The sequence below is a fragment of the Chlamydomonas reinhardtii genome, chromosome 6 (genome assembly GCF_000002595.2).
Source record: "Chlamydomonas reinhardtii strain CC-503 cw92 mt+ chromosome 6, whole genome shotgun sequence".
NCBI classification, from domain to species: Eukaryota; Viridiplantae; Chlorophyta; class Chlorophyceae; order Chlamydomonadales; family Chlamydomonadaceae; genus Chlamydomonas; species Chlamydomonas reinhardtii.
Window position 1 is genome coordinate 3,333,383 of NC_057009.1, and position 17,715 is coordinate 3,351,097.

The 17,715-nt window shown below is 66.8% G+C and overlaps 3 protein-coding genes across 3 annotated transcripts in view; 2 read left to right on the top strand and 1 right to left on the bottom strand.

Annotated features, from left to right (window-relative positions):
- Positions 1-5,948, bottom strand: part of CHLRE_06g277450v5 (uncharacterized protein) — an 8,253-nt gene extending 2,305 nt beyond the window's left edge. The window contains exons 1-12 of the mRNA XM_043063037.1: positions 5,579-5,948; positions 5,156-5,318; positions 4,510-4,661; positions 3,972-4,064; positions 3,735-3,820; positions 2,659-2,779; positions 2,271-2,369; positions 1,901-1,984; positions 1,452-1,548; positions 892-1,004; positions 470-635; positions 242-348 (exon numbers count right to left, since the gene is read on the bottom strand). Of these exons, the coding sequence (XP_042923743.1) occupies positions 242-348; positions 470-635; positions 892-1,004; positions 1,452-1,548; positions 1,901-1,984; positions 2,271-2,369; positions 2,659-2,779; positions 3,735-3,820; positions 3,972-4,064; positions 4,510-4,661; positions 5,156-5,318; positions 5,579-5,800 (1,503 nt within the window). The 5' untranslated portion in view covers positions 5,801-5,948. The remainder of the gene's footprint in view (positions 1-241; positions 349-469; positions 636-891; positions 1,005-1,451; positions 1,549-1,900; positions 1,985-2,270; positions 2,370-2,658; positions 2,780-3,734; positions 3,821-3,971; positions 4,065-4,509; positions 4,662-5,155; positions 5,319-5,578) is intronic.
- A 100-nt stretch (positions 5,949-6,048) lies between these two features.
- CHLRE_06g277500v5 (uncharacterized protein) lies at positions 6,049-12,010 on the top strand. Its single transcript, XM_043063038.1, has 7 exons — positions 6,049-6,765; positions 7,260-7,339; positions 7,674-7,767; positions 8,132-8,377; positions 8,583-10,031; positions 10,493-10,605; positions 10,946-12,010. The coding sequence occupies exons 1-7, from the start codon at positions 6,124-6,126 to the stop codon at positions 11,478-11,480; spliced, it is 3,159 nt and encodes a 1,052-aa protein (XP_042923744.1). The 5' UTR covers positions 6,049-6,123; the 3' UTR covers positions 11,481-12,010.
- A 351-nt stretch (positions 12,011-12,361) lies between these two features.
- On the top strand, positions 12,362-17,713 carry CHLRE_06g277550v5 (uncharacterized protein). The gene is made up of 9 exons (XM_043063039.1): positions 12,362-12,706; positions 13,102-13,434; positions 13,692-13,838; positions 14,281-14,744; positions 14,913-15,112; positions 15,331-15,414; positions 15,765-15,856; positions 16,121-16,345; positions 16,718-17,713. The coding sequence occupies exons 1-9, from the start codon at positions 12,587-12,589 to the stop codon at positions 17,216-17,218; spliced, it is 2,166 nt and encodes a 721-aa protein (XP_042923745.1). The 5' UTR covers positions 12,362-12,586; the 3' UTR covers positions 17,219-17,713.
- Positions 17,714-17,715: the final 2 nt, after the last annotated feature.

Below are 17,715 nucleotides of genomic sequence, written 5' to 3' on the forward strand. Positions count from 1 at the left end.
GAGGAGAGGAGAAGGAGGGGAGCAGAGAGCGAGGCGGGGGTGTCAGGGTAAGCGGTCAGCCAGTCACTCGCAGGCAGGCACGGTGCCCTGGTCCCTAGCTAACACATTCAGTGTAGTGCTTTCGATGAGTGCAAACGCTCTATGGTACTCGCGGTCACCCACGTAGCAAAACCTAGAAGTGCTGATGGCATCTGGCGACTTACTGGGGCTGCGTGAAGCGCCATACAGGGCAATAATTTGCCTTGCCCTCTGAGTCAAGCGAGTATGGGTACTTCTTCGGCGCAGCGTCCATCTCCTTCACGAGCTCCGCGTTTACTGTGGCTGGCTTCTCAGCCATTGTTGGCGCAGCTGTGCAAAACGCAGCTAAAGGCCACAAGTGAATGAACAGAGACAATTCGCTCAGTCAAGTGCTGAGTACTGCTGGGCACGTGCCGACTTGAAAACTCAACTTTGAGTGAAAGGTGTGGACCGATGAGCAGCCGGGTGGCCGCCCCCAGCAGCGCCGCCAGGTCGGGCGCCGCCAGCGGGTGCGGCGCCCTCGCGCGCACCACCACCTCGGCCAGCCCCGGCAGCTGACCCAGGATGCGCGACAGGCCCGGCCATATGTCGCAGTCCAGCTCCAGCCACAGCCGCACCTGTGTGGTGTGTGTGTGTGTGGTGTGGTGTGGTGTGTGCGTTAAAGAGCACAAGGACAACATAGCGCAAAGACGGTGTGTGTGTGTGTGTGTGTGTGTGAGGCATATTGTGCAGCGGTGCAAGCATGTGCGTTACCCTGCCGCCCGCCACATGCCTGCGCCCTCCCAGTCGTCTCCACCCCCCGCCTGCCCCTCCCCCTCCTCCTACCCCCTTCCTACCCCTCCCCTCCTCCCCCGCCCTCCCCCCCACTCCTACCTCCTCCGCCGCGCCCAGTGTGGCCAGCACTCGGTCCATGCCGGCAAAGTCCTTGGCGGGCGGCGGGCCGTCGCCGTAGCGCATGTACAGCGTGGCGATGAAGGACACCAGGCCTGGGGGTGGGGCGGGGGGATGATATAAGATGTGTGTGTGTGTATGTGTGGGATGAAGTTGATGTGTGTGAGATGACATGTGGGTGGCGATAATAACGTGTGTGGTGATGTGTGTATGAGTGTGTGGTGACACCTATAGGGACAACGCGTGCGATTGTGTGCGTACGCCTATCACCTCCAAAGCGCAAAAAACGCAGAACGCACACGCGCACGTGTCCTCCCCACCCTGCACCCCAACCCGTCACGCCCACCCCACACACCCCACCTGCACCCCACCCTCCACCCCACCCTCCACCCTCTCACAACCTCCAACCTCTCACAACCCCTGCACCCTCTCACACCCTGCACCCTCTCACAACCCCTGCACCCTCTCACACCCTGCACCCTCTCACAACCCCTGCACCCAACTCCCCCCCCCACCCGCCCTCCCTCCGCCCCCGCTCTCACCCGGCAGCGGGCAAATGGCTGCCAGCTCGGGCAGGCATGTGTCCTCCAGCCGCAACTTGCGCCACCAGGTGATGCTGCCGGGAGCCTTCTGCCGGGTCTGTGTGTGTTTGTGTGTGTGTGTGTGTTTGTGTGTGTAACAGCACAAGGAAACATAGCGCAAAGACAGTGTACCGTATGCGATGCAGCAAAGCGACAGAGTGTGTGTGTGTATGTGTGTGTCGTGTTGTGATGACGTGTGTGGGCGCATGCAGCCGCGGGCGTGCGGGGAAGATGCCGACGCTCACGAAACCCACCTGCCCACTTGTATGGATCAGCACGCCCGTTACCCACTCCCCCGGCCCCCGCCCCCCCCCGCACACCACTCCACCCCCCTCCCCCACCTGCCCCTTACCCCGCCCCAGCCACCTCTCAACCCCGCCCCTCCGCCTCATCCCCTCCCCCGCCCCCACCTGTCCCTTGAGCTCAATGCTGTACAGGTGCACTCGGGTGAGGGAGGTCATCTGCTGCAGAGCCAGCCAGCCCTCCTCCTTGGTCTGCGGGGGCGGGCGGGGGTGGCGTGGGGTTGCGTGCATGTGTGGGAGTTTCAGGAGAGCGGGTTCAAATGGAGGGCAGGCAAGTGAGAGGCGAATGGGGGCCCGGTTGCAGCCTCCTCCTCAGCCCACCCACCCACCCACTCCACCCTCCTCCTCCCTGCCCCCGGCAAAACATATAACCTCAGTCCTCCTTGCACGGCACCCCCTCCCCCTCCTCCCCCTCCTCCCCCACTCCCCCTCCTCCCCCACTCCTCCCCCACTCCCACACCCCCACTCCTGCCCTCACCCTGGCCTCTGGCATGACCAGCTCCTCCAGGTGCGGCAGGGCGGGCAGGCAGCCCAGCAGCGCGTTGGCGGCACGCAGCTCCAGGTGCTGGTCAGACACCTGCAGGGGAGGTGGAGAGAGTGGAGAGGGTGGGAGGTTTGGAGGGGGTGGGGTACAGTGGAGTGGAGGTGTGTGGAGGTGAGTGGACGGGTAAGTGGAGGTCGAGGTGTGGAGGCACCACCCGCCGCCACCCAGCAGTGCCAACCCCTACCCATCCACCCACCCACCCGCCCGCCCACTCCCCCCGCCCCCCTACCCCCGCGGCGCTCACCACCGGTGCCCTCCCCCCACCCCCCACCCGCGGCACCCACTCCCGGTGCCCTCCCCCCACCCCCCCCGCGGCACCCACCACCAGTATGCGCAGTGCTGTGAGTTGGCTCAGCGATGCCGGCAGCCGCGCCAGGGGGTGGCCGCGCAGGGTCTCGTTGTGGATGCCGCGCAGCGCCACCATGCCCGGCCGAGTGGCGGCGCTGCAGTGGACAAAAGAGAGCGAGAGAGAGCGTGTGTGTGTGTGTGTAGGTGCGTGTGCGTGTGTTTGTGTGGGTACATGTGTGTGTTAAACAAAAACAAACGGAAGAATTCCGTGATTACGTGTGTGTGTTAAAGAGCACAAGGAAAACGTTGCGCAAAGACAGTGTATGCGATGCAGCAAAGCGACGGTTTACGGATGTTACCTGAAGTTACCTCGCACACCTGCTGCGTTGAGCCGCCGGTCTTACCAACCGGAAATCGCGCAACCCCCGCTACTCTAACCTCGAGGGGGGATTAGTGTCCACACGCTCTCAAGGGTGCAAACCCATGCATGTGCTCACGGTACCGTGAGGCCCAGGCACTCCTACGATTCCTAGCTCCGCGCCGCTACTCCTGGCCGCTAAGTCCAAGCTCCCGCCCAATCCTCGATGAAATTCTCACCTACGAGCGAATAAGAAAATAACAGGGCACAGAGCGGCAGCAGGGGAGTGTCACGAACAAGAGCGAAGGAACATGTTAGCGCGGCGGCGCGCGACGAGCAAGAGCAAACACGCAGCCCAGTCCCAGCCCAATAAACTATACTAGGGGTTGCGCGATTTGGGAAAGAGACGGAGGTTGGGCGACCACGAGCAAGTAAACAGGCGGGGGACGGCATGGGCGCATGCATGACGGCAAATGCAAACGGGGTGTCAGTACGTGTGTGTATGTGTGTGTGCGCGTGTGTGCAAGTGCAGGCGCAGGTGTGAATGCATTTTTCTGCGACACGGCAGTGGTCGCAGGCGGCCTCACTCGGACTCGGAGCCGCGTCGGCCCTGTGTCTGAGGGCACACTCTCCATTAGGCGCCCCGCCTCCCCCCCTTCACCCTGTGTGCTGTGTGGGCTGGTTCCGGGTCTTGGGTTCGTAAGGATTACGAACTAAATCACCTCCCCCACCCCCACCCCCTGCCCGCCCACCTGAAGGTGACCAGCTCCAGCTGTGTGAGCTGAGTGAGCACCCCCACCGCCGCACACAGGTCGTTGTCACTGGGCTGGTCGTTCACCTGCGCAAGCAGCAAACACACAGACACATGTGTGATATCCGCACGCACATGTTGAACGCGCCGACGCGGTAACAGCAGCCGCACTCAGAAGCATATGCGGCTGCAATTTCTCCATGCAGTGCGACTGTTTTCCCCGCCCCCGCCCCCCCACCTGCACTCCGCTGAGCCGCAGCTCCCTCAGCTGTGTGGGCGGCGGCGCGGTGCGCAGCAGGTCGGGCGCAAGCAGGATGTGGTCGGCGTTCACCTAGGGGGGGCGGGGGGGCGGGGGGTTCCATGCATGTTAGATAAGACGAGAGGCGTTACCAGGAGGGGGGGAGTTGTTAATACCAGCCCCCCAAACTAAAAACCAAAAACCAATGAAAACGAGCGGATGGGGCAGTGGAGGTGGTGAAGGGGGTGGAGGGGTGCGTTGGGGTGGATGGTTTGGGCGGGAGGACGCTTATCCGCCACCGGGTACGCAGTAAGAAAGGGAGACAGAGGCGGCATCCTCCCCCGCCTCCCTCCTCCCCCTCCTTTCCTCCTCCCCCTCCTTTCCTCCTCCCTCCCCTAGGCCACGCTCTCCTCCTCCCTCCCTCGAGTTCGGTTCATTTTGGGCTGGTACCTGCAACCCCCTCCCCCTCCCCCTCCCCCCTCCTCCTCCCCCCTGCCTCTCCTCCCCCCCCCTCCCTCCTCCTCTCCTCCTCCCTCACCCTGAGGCAGGTGACCCCCGCCAGCCCGGGCGGCGGCGCCAGCAGAAGTGCCTCCAGGTCCACCCGGTAGCTGCCCGACAGCTCCAGGGAGGACAGCGAGGGAAGGCAGGACAGCAGCGCGGCGGCGGCGGAGCCGGGCAGGTAGTCCCAGCCTGTGCGTGCGTGTGTGTGTATTTGGGGGTGGGGAGGGGTTGGGTAGGTGTGGCGGGTGTGTACAGGTTGGGTGGGGTGGCGGGGGCGACGGAGAGGCGCTGCGGTCGTACGTACCCCCGGCACACAAACCCGTCACCACCTCCCGTCCCGTCCCGACTTCCATCACACGTCGCTGGCGGTGGGTGTTGTCCCCCCTCTCAGCTCGTCAACCCCGCCTCTCCACGCCCCAAGCTTTCCTCCTCGCTCTTCTGCATTTGGTTCGGCTTGATCTCGGCTGGTATCTACAACCTCGCCTCCCTCCACGCCCCCCTCCTCTATCGACGGCCACGACCACATGAACGAGAGACTGGCGCCCACATACACCCCTTCTGCATCTGCTCGCTCGTTCCAGCTTCGTTTGGTTCAGTTTGGGCTAGTACTTACAGCCCTTCCCCCACCTTCCTCCACCTGCCTCCACCTTCTCCACCCCTTCCTCCCCTCCCCCACCACTCACGGTCCAGCCTGCAGGCTGTGATGCCGGCGTGCTGCCCCAGAGCCGCCAGCACCGCGCACGCCGCCCGCCCGCGCTCCTCGTTGCTGGCGGCCGGGCCGTCCTCCTCCTCCATCACGTCCTTGTCGAAGCACAGCGTCAGGCGAGTGGAGAAGGGGAAGCGCGTCTGGGGGGAGGAGGGGGAGGAGGGGGAGGAGGAGGGGAAGGAGGGGGAGGAGGAGGGGAAGGAGGGGGAGGAGGGGGAGGAGGGGGGTGGTGGGTTGGTGTTGGGGTGGGGGCGGAAACGCTCGCGGCCGCCCCGGCGCTCCCTGCCACCGCCCCCGAGCCCTCAAACGGCCACTAGGCACAACACAGTTGCTGCAGCTGCTTAGTGCGGAGGTTTGTGCGCGGGGCGGGAATAATCGATCGGCCCGGCTGCGCGCCCACCTTGAGCGGTGTCAACCCCTGCCCCGCCAGGTGCTCCGCCAGTGCCGATGATACATGCAGGCTAACGTGCGTCTGCAGGCGGTGCCGAATAATGCTGTACGCGTCCTTGCACGTCTCCGCCAGCGCCGCCCGTTCGCCGGGCCGCAAGTGAGCCCATGTATTATCTAGTATAATGGACCAGCATGGTGCAATATGGCACGGTTCCTCTTCTTTCGCAGCCATCGGCTCGTCAGTGTCAGGTTTTGGCACCGCAGGTGTAAAGTTGACGCGAAACATAAAAGATAAGTGATCAGGGTTATGATAACAATTGCGTCTTGAGCGACGTATGACCTAGCGCTGCGAATGAATGGCGATTGACTTGGTTGATCCCTACTTTCCCTATCTGTGGACACAGAATAAACACTGTGATGCCGAAGAGTCTTGCATCATAAAGGTACACAACAAGCTCTGGCCACTTGACAAAGAAAACCCTGGCCTGAATGTCAAGGCTCGCTCCTACACGCCAGGAATGACCGCACAACCACCTGCTTAGTCCAACACACACGATGTCCTCACAACCAGACTCCGCCGACGGCGCGGGCCCGCTCCTCGAGCCCGCTGCCACCACCGATCCACCCTCCGGCGCAGCGGCGAGCCCCCCGCCACCGCAGGCCGCTGCCGCCGCCCCCAGCTCGCTGGGCTCGCTGGACCGCCTGCCGCCCGACCTGCTGGCCAGTCACGTGTGGACGCAGCTGCCGCGCCGCGACCGCCGCGCGCTGCGGCTCGCCTCCCGCGGCCTGGCGCGCCTCACCGCAGAGGCGGTGATGAGCCGCCTGACCGTGGCCGTGTGCCGTGCCTCCCTGCTCACCCTCACCTCCCACAACCACAAACTGCACCAGCGCTTCCCCCGCCCCACACGCCTCACACTACGGCTGCTGCCGCCCGCCGGCGCCAACCGGCGCATCGGCGAGCTGTCGGAAATGGCGGCGGCGGCGGCGGCCGCCGCCGCCGCGGCGGACGGCGGCAGCGGCGCTGGCGGAGGAGGAGGCGGCGCCGCCGCCGCGGGCGGAGCAGCGGATTTCTTGGCGGGAGTAGGTGGCGGCGGTGGTGGCGGCGGCGGGCCGGAGTGGGAGGGCAGCACGGCTGTGATGTCGTACTTCTTGTCGGAGCTGGGCGCCAGCACCACCCTCACATCGCTGTCGCTGCAGGTGGGCGGGGGCGGCGGCGGCAGGGGCGGCGGGTGCAGAGGCGGCGGGTGCAGAGGCGGCGGGTGCAGGGGTGCCAGGGGCAGAGGTGGTGGGGCGGCGGCGGTGGGGGCGGCGGCGGGTGCAGGGGCGGCGGGTGCAGGGGTGGCGGGTGCACGAGCGTCAGGGACAGCTGTAGGCAGGCGCAGTGGGGCTCGGTGGATTCGGGCCGCCGTTGGCGCGAGCGACGGCACGCGTGGGGTGGTTGCCTGTAGCGCTGTCACCGCGACAGCGCGGCGTGTCGGGGGCTACCGTGTTGCGTGTTGGAGTTCCGTGGGCTGGCCGGGCGTCCGGCCCCTGGCGCCTCTGCAGTGCGAGCGACGCGTGAAGCTGCGTGTATTGCGCTCCCGCTGGCCCCTGACATCTGCCCCAACCGCTGTTCCTTGCCTCCTCCTCGTTCTCCTCCTCCTTCTCCTCCGCCTTCTCCTCCGCCGCCTCCTCCGCCTCCTCCGCTGCAGGGCTGGCAGGAGCTGCAGCCGCGCGACCTGCACCACGTGGCCGCCTGCTACCCGCGACTCAGTAGGCTGCACCTGGCGGGGTGAGCCGCGCGTGTGGTGGTGGGGTGGGGTGGGGGGCGTGAGGCGTGGCCGGTGGTGGTGGAGAGGAGGAGGCGGAGTTGAGTGGAGTGGAGTGGAGGGCGGTCAGGAGGGCGGGCCTGCTAGGAGTAGGTTTTGGGACAGGGCTGGAGGCAGGGAAATGTAGGAAAGGCAGGAAAGGCCGGAAGAGCAGGAGCTGCCGCTTTCGGGGGGGGGCATGGGCTCGGCGGGTGTACAAAAGCTAGATTGCCATGCACCCTTGACGCAGCACTGCATGACTAATCACTCGTCACTACACCTTTACAAACACGTCGTACACACGCACGTGTCACGCAGGCTGCCGGGCAACAACTACCTTCACGGCCACGTGTTGGCCTCGCTGGGCAAGGCGGGGGCGGCGGGGCTGCGCGAGCTGGTGGTCGACACGCAGGTGCGTGTGCCCGTGGGGGCGTGTGTGTGCGTGTGCGTGTGGTGGTGCGGAGAGCTCACGTCGGGGTCACTGCACTCTGACACCAGGCGTGCGCCTTTCAACCCCCCCTTCCCGTGGGCTTCCACCCTCCAGCTAGCATGGGTTTTGACTGGCCGCCACATCCCCATCCCCTCACCTCTAACCCTCTAACTCCCTTACCTTCCTTACCCCTCAACCCCTCAACCGCCCTTACCCCCCTCACCTCTTCACCCCTCAACCCTTACCCCCTCAACCCTTGTGCAGCTGCAGTTCTCCTTGCCGCGCGACTGTTTCCTTACGGGATTGGTTCAACGTTAACCCCCTCAACCCCTTACACCCCGCTCAGGTGGTGATGGACGCCGCCGCCGCCCTGGCCGCCCTCTCCGCCGCCGCGCTCCCCTCCCTGGCCGCGCTGCAGCTGTGCGGCCTGCCGCTGCTGGGCAGCTGGGAGCCGCTGCCGCTGGCGGGGCTGGGGGGCGGGCTGACGCGGCTGGAGCTGACGTTCGAGCACCGGCACGCGGGGGCGGAGGCGGCGCTGGCGGAGCTGGGGCGGCTGCGCGGGCTCAGGTGCCTGGCGCTGGACTTCATGCAGGTGGGGGGCGGGGGTTGCAAAGATGGTTGGAAATGCGGTACATGATGGGTGTGTGTGATGTGGTGTGGGGATTTCCTAAATGCACAACCAGTGTTGTTGATAAAGCTTTCGTGTCCCCATTCCGCCTCCCCCGCTCCTTGCCCTCCTCCTCCCCCACTCCTCTGGGTCCACTCCTCTGGGTGCCTTCCCCCTCCCCTTCCCCCAGCTGGGCACCGGCTCCTCGCTGTGGTCCGCGGGCTGGCTGCTGTGCCACGTGCTGTGCCGCCTGCCCGCCCTCACCACCCTGCGACTGCCCCGTGCCTTCCTGTACGACAAGTCCCACCCAGCCTACCTCGCCACACTGGCCGCCCGACTGCCGGCGCTGAGGGAGCTGGGGCTGGGCTCCGCCATTCTGTCGGAGGAGACGGTGGCGGCGCTGAATGGCGGCGGCGCGGCGGCGGCGGCGGCGGCGGCGATGGCGGCGGCGGCGCGGGCGGGGCAGCGGCTGGGCGGCGGCGGCGGCGAGGAGGGTGGTGGGAGGGGCGGTGGGGCGGGTGGCACGGCGGGGATGGAGCCGGCGACGCCGGCAGCGCGGCCGGGGGCGGAGGCGGGGACGGGGGCGGGGGTGGCGGGGGGTGGAGGCACCGGCCTGGAGGAGGGTGCGGCCGGAGGTGTGGACGTGGGCGTGGGGCCGTCCCGCTCTGGCGCCGAGGTGGCGGCGGCGGCCGCGATGGCGGCGGCCGGCGGCGCCAGCTGTGGCGGTCAGGGCTCGCCCATGTTCATATCCCCCCACTGCTCCGCTGGCGGCGCCAATGACGGCGGCGGCAGAGCCGGCGGCGGGGGAGAGAGCAAGACCCCAGCGGCGGGGGCGGCAGCGGCGGGGGCGGGGGCGGGGGCATGCGACAGCCTGGCTCCCACAACCCCGGCAGTGGCAGCAGCGGCAACAGCATCGGCACCAGTAGCCGACGCGGGTAGCAGCGGCAGTAGCAGCGGCAGTAGCAGCGGCGGCGGTGGCGGCGACATGAATTCCGACGACGCGGCGGGTGTGTTGTTGGGTGCGGTGCCGCCGCCGGGCGCGACGTTGGTGCGGCCCTGGCGGCGGCTGGCTCTGGGGGCGGCCATGCCTTGCTACCTGGAACTGTTGCTGCGGGCGCTCGGCATTGAGCCGGTGGAGCAACAGCAAGGCGATAAGCAGCAGGAGGGGGAGGAGCGGCGGCAGCAGGAGCGGGAGCAGCAGGCAGGGGAGGGGCAGGGGAGAGGGGAGGCGGGCCCTGCCACGCCGGCGCCGGAGCGGCCGGCCAGTGGGGCACGTGGCAGTGGCGCGGGCTACGGCGGCGCCCGTGCTACTGCCGATGCCCGGGGTGCGGGTGCTGGTGGTGCTGCTGCTACAGCCCGGACGGGCAGCCTGGAGCTATTGGAGCTGTGCACGCCCGCCACCCTGCCCATGGTGCAGCTACTGCCGCGCTACGTCCGCAGTAGCAACAGCAGCAGTGGCAGTAGCAGGGCCGGCGGTGTCGGCGGCGGGGGCGGGGTGAAGGAGGTGCGGCTGCTGCTGCGGCTGGGCGGCAACTGGGCGGATGTGGTGTCGGGGTTGCGGCGGCTGGGGCCGGCTCTGACGGGCCTGGCGCTCATGCCCACCTTCCTGTACAGCACCGGGACCATGATCACTGAGCAGGTGGGTGGTGGCGTGGGTGATGGTGGTGGCGTGGGTGATGGTGGGTGGCGTGGGTGATGGTGGTGGCGTGGGTGGTGGTGGTGGCGTGGGTGATGGTGGTGGCGTGGGTGATGGTGGGTGGCGTGGGTGATGGTAGTGGGGTGGTGGCGGATGGTGGTGGGGGTTTGTGTTTCGGTTGAGGGATATCGGGGGATGGAGTGGGATGCATTGTGTAGTACCGTGGTGAGTTACTGCACGGCGGTGATGTGATGGCGGCGCTGGGTCAGGGTGCCAGTGATTGAGCACTGCAACGCCACCAGTTCACCCGCTCCCCACCCCTCCTCCTTCTCTTCCACCTCCTCTGCCCGCTGAATGTAACCCCCTCCCCGCCTTCACGCTCGTGTCCCCACCACCACCACCACCACCACCACCACCACCACCACACAACACACAACACACAACACACAACACACACAACACAGGTGGTGGCGGCGGTGGCGGCCGGCCTGCCGCACCTGACCCACCTGGAGCTGTACCGCCTCAACGCCGACCCCACACAGCTGGCGGCGGCGCTGGAGCACCTGCCGGCACTCAGGTGGGGTGGGCGCCGCCCTATCGGGAACAGACCCAGCGCACCTTGACATCAACTTTGGGTGTGGTTCTGGTAGCCCCCAGCACCCATCCTCCTCAACCCATCCTCCTCAATGACACTGTGGCATAGCATAGTAGTGAACAGCGCGCCCCGCCCAACCCCGCACCCAGCGCACTTTGGCCTTAACCCTGGGTTGGTTTGGTTCTCTTTGGCCCCCCACTCCCAGCCCTGCGATTAAACTTTGACACCTTTCAATCACGCCCTTAAACTGAGCACTTTGCGTTTGGCCAACCCGCTGCTGCTCACCCCGCCCATCTTGTGTGGACGGGCCGGGACCCCGCAGGTACCTGTTGTTGGGTGTGGCGGACGAGGCGCGGGAGCGGCGCGGCCGCGGCCACCCCGCGGCGCTGGTGCGGGCGGCGCTGGAGGCCCTGCACCTGCAGCGGCAGCGGCAGCAGCGCTGGCGCGTCGCTCACTCCCGCACGCGGCTGGCGGCGACAACTGCCACTGCGGCTGCGGCTGCGGCGGCGGGCGTACGGCATTCGGCCGAGCAGCTGGAGGAGGAAGCGGCTGCGGCTGCGTCTGTACACCCAGCCCCCTCGGCCCACTACCAACACGAACCCCAGAACCACCACAACCACCACCACAACCACCACCACAACCACAACCACCAACTGCCCGCGGACGACAGCGTGGTGTGCTGCGGCGAGCTGTCGGAGTCCGAGGCCGCCGCCTTCAGCGAGGCGGCGGAGCTGCAGTACGGCGTGTACGACAGCGCGGGCAGCCGGCTGCGGGTGACGCGGGCGCCCGGGGACCGCAGCCTGCCGGCGCGGCTGGCGGTGGGGTGCAGCATGGCGCAGACGGGCTGGGAGCAGTAGCTGCAGCTGCAGATGCAGATGCAGATGCAGATGCAGATGCAGCGGGAGGGGGGAGGGGGGGAGGTAGGGTCGTTTGGGCTGGCACGAGTCGGAGCCAACCTCATGTCAAAGCGAGATCTGAACCTGTAATCAGCCCGAACGAATGAGGGCGCGCGCGCAAGAGTGACGTGAAAATGTGTCATGTACGGTATGCGTGTTTTTGCATGTTGCAGGCATTGTGCAGTTGTGCAGTTGTGCTCGCAAGTACCTGTGTGGCCGGTCGGGCCTCGGCGCGCATTGCTAAGGTGGAAGCGGTGAAGCGCAGGGAGGGGGAAACCAGGGTGGGTTCATGGGGTGAAGCGAGGGTGGGTTGAAAGAAGGGTGGGGCCGTGCGGGTGAAGGGGTCTGACGGTGCTGCAAGGCCGCTCCGCCACTGGGCCGCGGCGGCCGTACGTGTTGGCGCGCTTGTGGGCGACAAGGGATGCCTCTGTTCAGCACTCGAGCACGCGCCATGGTGGGACCAGAAATCAAGTATGTAAGCTTGCAGCCTTTCACAGACACACGTTTATATAAAATAGATCAAAGTAGAAGACGGCGGGCGTTCCGGGAAAACGGGGGCGAAGCGGCGTGACATGCGGTCAGCTCTCCCCTGCTCCAGCCGCTCCTGTGAATCAGTTCTTCATGAGTGTTTGGCAGCTTGGAGCGGCGGGATGTCCGCGTGCACTTACCTTGGATGCTGTTGCGAGGGGCTGGAAGATTGGGCGGGCGCGGGGGCCGCCGGGCCGGGATGACTTCGTCGGCGGCGAGGCGCAATGGAGGGCGGCACGTGGCATGGCGGGCCACGCGGGACGACGAAGTGGCGATAACACCTTTACGTCTGATAGTTGTTGTGGTTTCTTAATAGTAAAGAGACACGCGGCAATCGCTGTGATGTTTTGCGACCGAGTCAATGTATGTGCACTCGTGGCCAAAAGCGTTTAGACTAAGAGGAGATTACAGCAAACTCAGCTTGTAGAAGCAACGCAAATATAAGAAGCATGCCGGACCTTCCGCGCGCGGGGCCCCGGCCTGCGACAACCATGGGCCTGTTGGTTATCACCTGGGTCACGATAGCCTTCGGAAACTCTATGCAACCGATCAGCATACTAGCCTGGGCAGCGCCGTTCGTGCTGCTGCTGGCCTACGACTTCACGCGGAGGAGCTTCAAGTCCAGCATTTTCGCCCACGTCGTTATCATTGTGGTGCAGGTGCGCGCAGTTCTAGTGTCGCATTGTCAGCCATATCGCGTCGGGGGCGAGGCGCGGCGGTGTGGGGGTTGGGGTGCGGGGTGTGGGAAGTAGAAAGGGGGGAAGGCGTGCTAGGGGTGGCTTTGAGTGTTAGGGCCGTTTTCCTGCTTTGCGCGATCGCAGGCACAGTGTCGACCCTTTGTTCCCCTCCTGTGCTTTCCTACACACACACACACACACACACACACACACACACACACACACACACACACACACACACACACGCACACACACGCACACACACGCACACACACACACACACACACATACTCACTCACACACACACACACACACACACACACACACACACACACACACACACACACACACACACACACACACACACACATACACAGGCCCTGGGCACCATGTTCGGCATGGCGGGCATGCTGTCCTATCCCTCCGTCACGCCCGCCTCCCTGGGCGCCACCTTCTGCCTCGGCCTGGCCCTCGCCACCGCCACCACCCTGGGCGCGCTGATGCCCGCCGCCCGGCTGTGGCGCCTGGCCACCGAGCTGCTGCCTCCCGTGCCCGCCGGCGCCCCCCGTGGACTGACGCCCGCCTGCCGCGCGGCGTCGCTGCCGCTGCTGGGTCGTGTGCTGGTGGTGGTGCCGCTATGGGGCTACCCGGTGCTGCACGGTGGCGTGGGCACGCTGGTGGGCATGGCGCTGGGGCACGACCACGACCAGGTGCGCGGGCTGGGGGGAGGCTGTGCGTTCGGGGGGGAGGAGGGAGGAGGGAGGAGGGAAGAGGGAGGAGGGACAGTACGGCAGTGTGCGAGGAGGGAAAGTACGGTAGCGTGAGGGTCTTTAGGGGATCAAGGGCCAGGTGGTCAAAGGTGGCCAAAGGTGGGTGGGACACCCTCCTGTCCGCTACCACCGTTACTACCGCTGCTATCCCTGCCGCTGCTGCTGCCGCTGCTGCTGCTGCTGCCGCGCGCACGCAGGGTGTGGCTGTGTCGGACTCGGCACCGGTGCTGCAGCTGGCCTCGCTGTTTGGGCTGTGGGGCCTGAACCTGCTGGTGGATCTGGCGGCGGCGGCGGCGTTCCTGGTGGCGGCGGCCTCAGAGCGCACGCCGCTGGAGAGGCTGCAGGTGTGCGTGTGTGTGGGGGGGGGGGGCGGAGCGAGTGCGGGCGGAGGGCGCGGGGTGGCAGCGCAAATGTGTGGTGGTGATTGTGGTGGTGATTGTGGTGGTGGGGCGGCAGGGGCGGGACTTGGGCGGGACGTGGGCGGGGCAGATTCATGGACACACGGACACATGGACACATCTGCACACGCACGAACAAGGTGTGCAAAGGGCGGTGCTGCAAAGCGTTTGAATGCCAAGCACCGCTGCCCCGCCGCGTGTCAGTTTGCCCGCCCATGGCCACCCACCGCGCGGCGTGCCCCTTCACCTTCCTTACCCTCCACCTCTTCCTCTCCTCCCATAAGTATTATCGCTTGCAGCTAGCGCCTCTGCCTGCGCTCCGCTAGTTTGCCTTGGTTGGGGTTAGTTTGGGCTGGTATGTACAACCCTCCTGCCGTACCTCCCGCAGGCGGTGGACGGCCGCGCCTCCACCTTTGGCGGCGGCGCTGACTCGGACGACGATGGCTCCGTGGACGGCCCCCTAGCAGCCATGGGCCTAGGCCTCATGTCAGCCACCAGCGACATCGGATACCTGTACGACGGCGCCCGCCGCCGCGCCGCCGCCACCGCCGCCGCCATGGCCGGCACAGGCCTGGACGGCAGCCCGCACTCGTGGGCGCGGCTGTGCCGCCCGCTGCGGCGACACGTGGCGGCGGCGGCGGCGGCGGTGGTGGTGCTGCTGGCGGTGGGCGGTGGGCTGGTGCACAGCGACTCGTTTTATCAGAGGGCGGTGACGGCGCAGCTGGCTCGGGAGCAGCGCCTGGCGGCTAGCTGCGTGGTGGGGCAGAGCGTTCGCGTGGGCAGCGCCGACTATGTGTGGCTGTGGGCCCAGACCGCCGAGCGCGTCTTGGCCGGCGATAATTTCGTGCTGTGGTGAGTGTGCGTCGCTCGGACCGCTTGCGTGTGCCTGGGTTGAGGTAGACTCCATCGCAGCGTACACAGCGGCAGCCAGCCTGTACCCCAGTGCCCTCATTCTGCACCACCACCACGCCTCTCCCTGCCCTCCCTCCCCTCCCTTCCCTGCCTCCCCCCGGCTTCCAGGTCGGAGGAGGCCGTGGACGTGATGGACGACGTCGAGGAGGAGGCGCTGCTGGCGGCGGGCCGTGACCTGCTGGCCGTACATGGAGGAGGCGGCGGCAGCGGCGGCTCGGAGGGCGGCGGCGGCGGCGGCACGTATCTGGGGCTGTGCTACCAGAAATTCGGGGGTCAACTGCCACAGGGCCGCTCCACAAACCATTTTGGTGGGTCTGCGCCGTTTGGTGCCACCTGCCGGGGCGGGGGGGGGGGGTGTATATGCCAGCCCAAATTGAGCCACACACACACGTACCTTCAGCGGCCGGTAGCCATACCGCCACCATTCTTCCTCATGCAAGCTGCACATGGCCCTGACACTGCCTCAACACTGCCTCAACACTGCCTCAACACTGCCTCACACGCGGCGCTCCGGCCCCCCCTGCAGTGCTGCTGTCGCCCAACGGCAGTGTGGTGTGGGACTACCTCAAGGCCTTCCCCGTGCCCCTGGTGGAGGCGCACGTCATCGCGGGTGGGCGCGGCTGTGTGTGTGTGTGGCTGTATGCGTGTGTTTGTGAGAGACAACAATACGATACCCGCCCAGAGGGCATCGGAGTACCTTACAGACATGGAGAAGTGTGTATGTGTGTACGTGTGTGAACCTCGGTGGTGCCGCTGGTGCCATGCATGCCAGGGGTGGCCGGGCGCTGGTGTCAAAGCAACCAGGGGTGGGCGCCTGCACGTGTGCCTACACAGGAAACGTGATCAAACTTGGGGTGTGGTTGCTGGGCCACCGGGTGACGTATCACCATGCTGGTGACTGAAGGGGGGCGTTGCCACGGCGTTGCCTTGGCGTTGCCTTGGCGTTGCCTACTGCTGCAGGGCCGGCGCGCATGCCCATCGCGGACAGCCCCTACGGCCGCCTGAGTGGCGCCATCTGCTTCGACCTGGACCGGCCCCTGTACACACGCCAGGTGCGGTGGCGGAACCCTTGCGGCGCAGGCAGCCGCCTGCCAGCAAGCCTGCGACCGCGCCACCTCGACGCTACAGTCGCCAACCCACCCACCCACCCACCCACGCGCTTCCTTCCCCCTCGCGCTCCCCCTCCCTGCCCTTCCTTCTCCCCCCTCCCAACGGTCACCGGAAACATCACGCCTGCTGCATCAATGCACCAATGGCTACAACTTGTCTCTTCTTCTCACAGAATCATGAACGTAACCTCCCCGACCCATCCCCAGGCCGGCGCCGCGGGTGTGGACCTGCTGCTGCAGCCCTCCTGGACCTGGGGCGCCGTGGGCCCGCGCCACTTCGCCGCCAACACACTGCGCGCGGTGGAGAGCGGGCTCACCGTCCTGCGCTGCAGCAGCGCCGGCGTGAGCGGCGTGCTGGGCCCGCGCGGGCAGGTGTGGCACTACCTGCTGACGGGCCAGCGGGACGTGCTCACCTTCGAGCTGCCCATCCAGGTGCGGGGCGGGGGCGGGGGCGGGGGCGGGGGCGGGGGCGGGGGCGGGGGCGGGGGCGGGGCGGGGCGGGGCTGTAAGGTGTTAGGTGTGGGGTGGGATGTGCCGTGTCCGTGCGCGCGCGTGTCGGTGCGTGCAGCATACGGGTTGCGGTACCTGGCGGCTCCAGTTGCGTGTCCTCTCTCGCACTGCCTGGCCAGCCCGCCCTCACGCACCCCACTTCCCCTTTCCCCCTCCCTCCTCAACCATGCCTGCCTACCCTCCCTCCGCCATCCCATCTCCTTGCCCCGCCCCCTTCTATTCCTGGCTACTCGCCCCACTTCTTACACAATCATAAATGGCTCACCCCCGCAACCTGGCCCCCGCATTCCGCAGCCCCGCGTGCGCACGCTGTACGTGTTGGCGGGCTGGCTGCTGGAGTGGGCCAACCTGGCGGCGGCCGCGGCCCTGTGGGCGGTGCTGCTGCTGCCGCGCTCCTACGCGGCGCAGTGGGTGCGGCCGCGCGGCCAGACCGGCGGCGACCACGTGCTGCTGGGCGGCGTGTCGGAGGACGGCGGAGACGCGGAGGAGGCTGGCGGCCTGTTGGGTTCGAATGGTGTGGGTCGTGGCGGGCGCGGCGGCAGCCCTGGCGCGACGGTGGCCGGCTTCGCCGGCGGTGGCGCTGGCCTGGGGCCGCTGAGTGCTGCGCGTATGGGTGGAGGCGGGAGCGGTGTGAGCGGCGGCGCGGGCGTGTCGCGTGGCGCCTCGATGTGGGGCAAGCTGCGGAGTGTGCTGGGCACGGAGGAGGAGGCGCCGCGGGTGGGCACGGAGCCGCTGCTGGTGGGTGGCTCGGCGGGCGACGCGGCGGCGGCGGACGCCGATGAAGGCCGCTCGTAGGCGGCCTGGCCGCGGTGTCCGTGCGGCACGGTGTCCATGTGGCACGTGTTGATAAGAGGGAGCCGCGCGTATATGGTCTTTGGTTGTGAGCAGCTAAGCAACTTTGCGGTTAGTTGGTCATGTCGATACCGGTACTGCAGCACTACCGTACTGTTTGTGTGTGAGTTTGGGTATATTGGGGCCGGGGCGGAGGGGCGGCCATTCCGGCCTAGGAGCATGTGACGGGGCCACGGGGCCACGGCGTGAGCCCGAGTTCGGCTTTGGTGCATGCGCCTCAGCCCTCAGGAGCCGCGGGGCGCGTGATTGCGCGGGCTTGGGCTGGATGGCCGCACTTGTGAACTGCGGCAGTGTGTGTATTAGTGTATAGGCAGGTATAGGTGGCCGGGTTCACGCGCATGCATTGCGCCTAGGAGATGATTCGACAGCGCGCGGCGGCGCGCAACCAGCTTGACGGGCTATGACAGCACGAGCGTGGGATAGCTGTATTCAGTGTATTG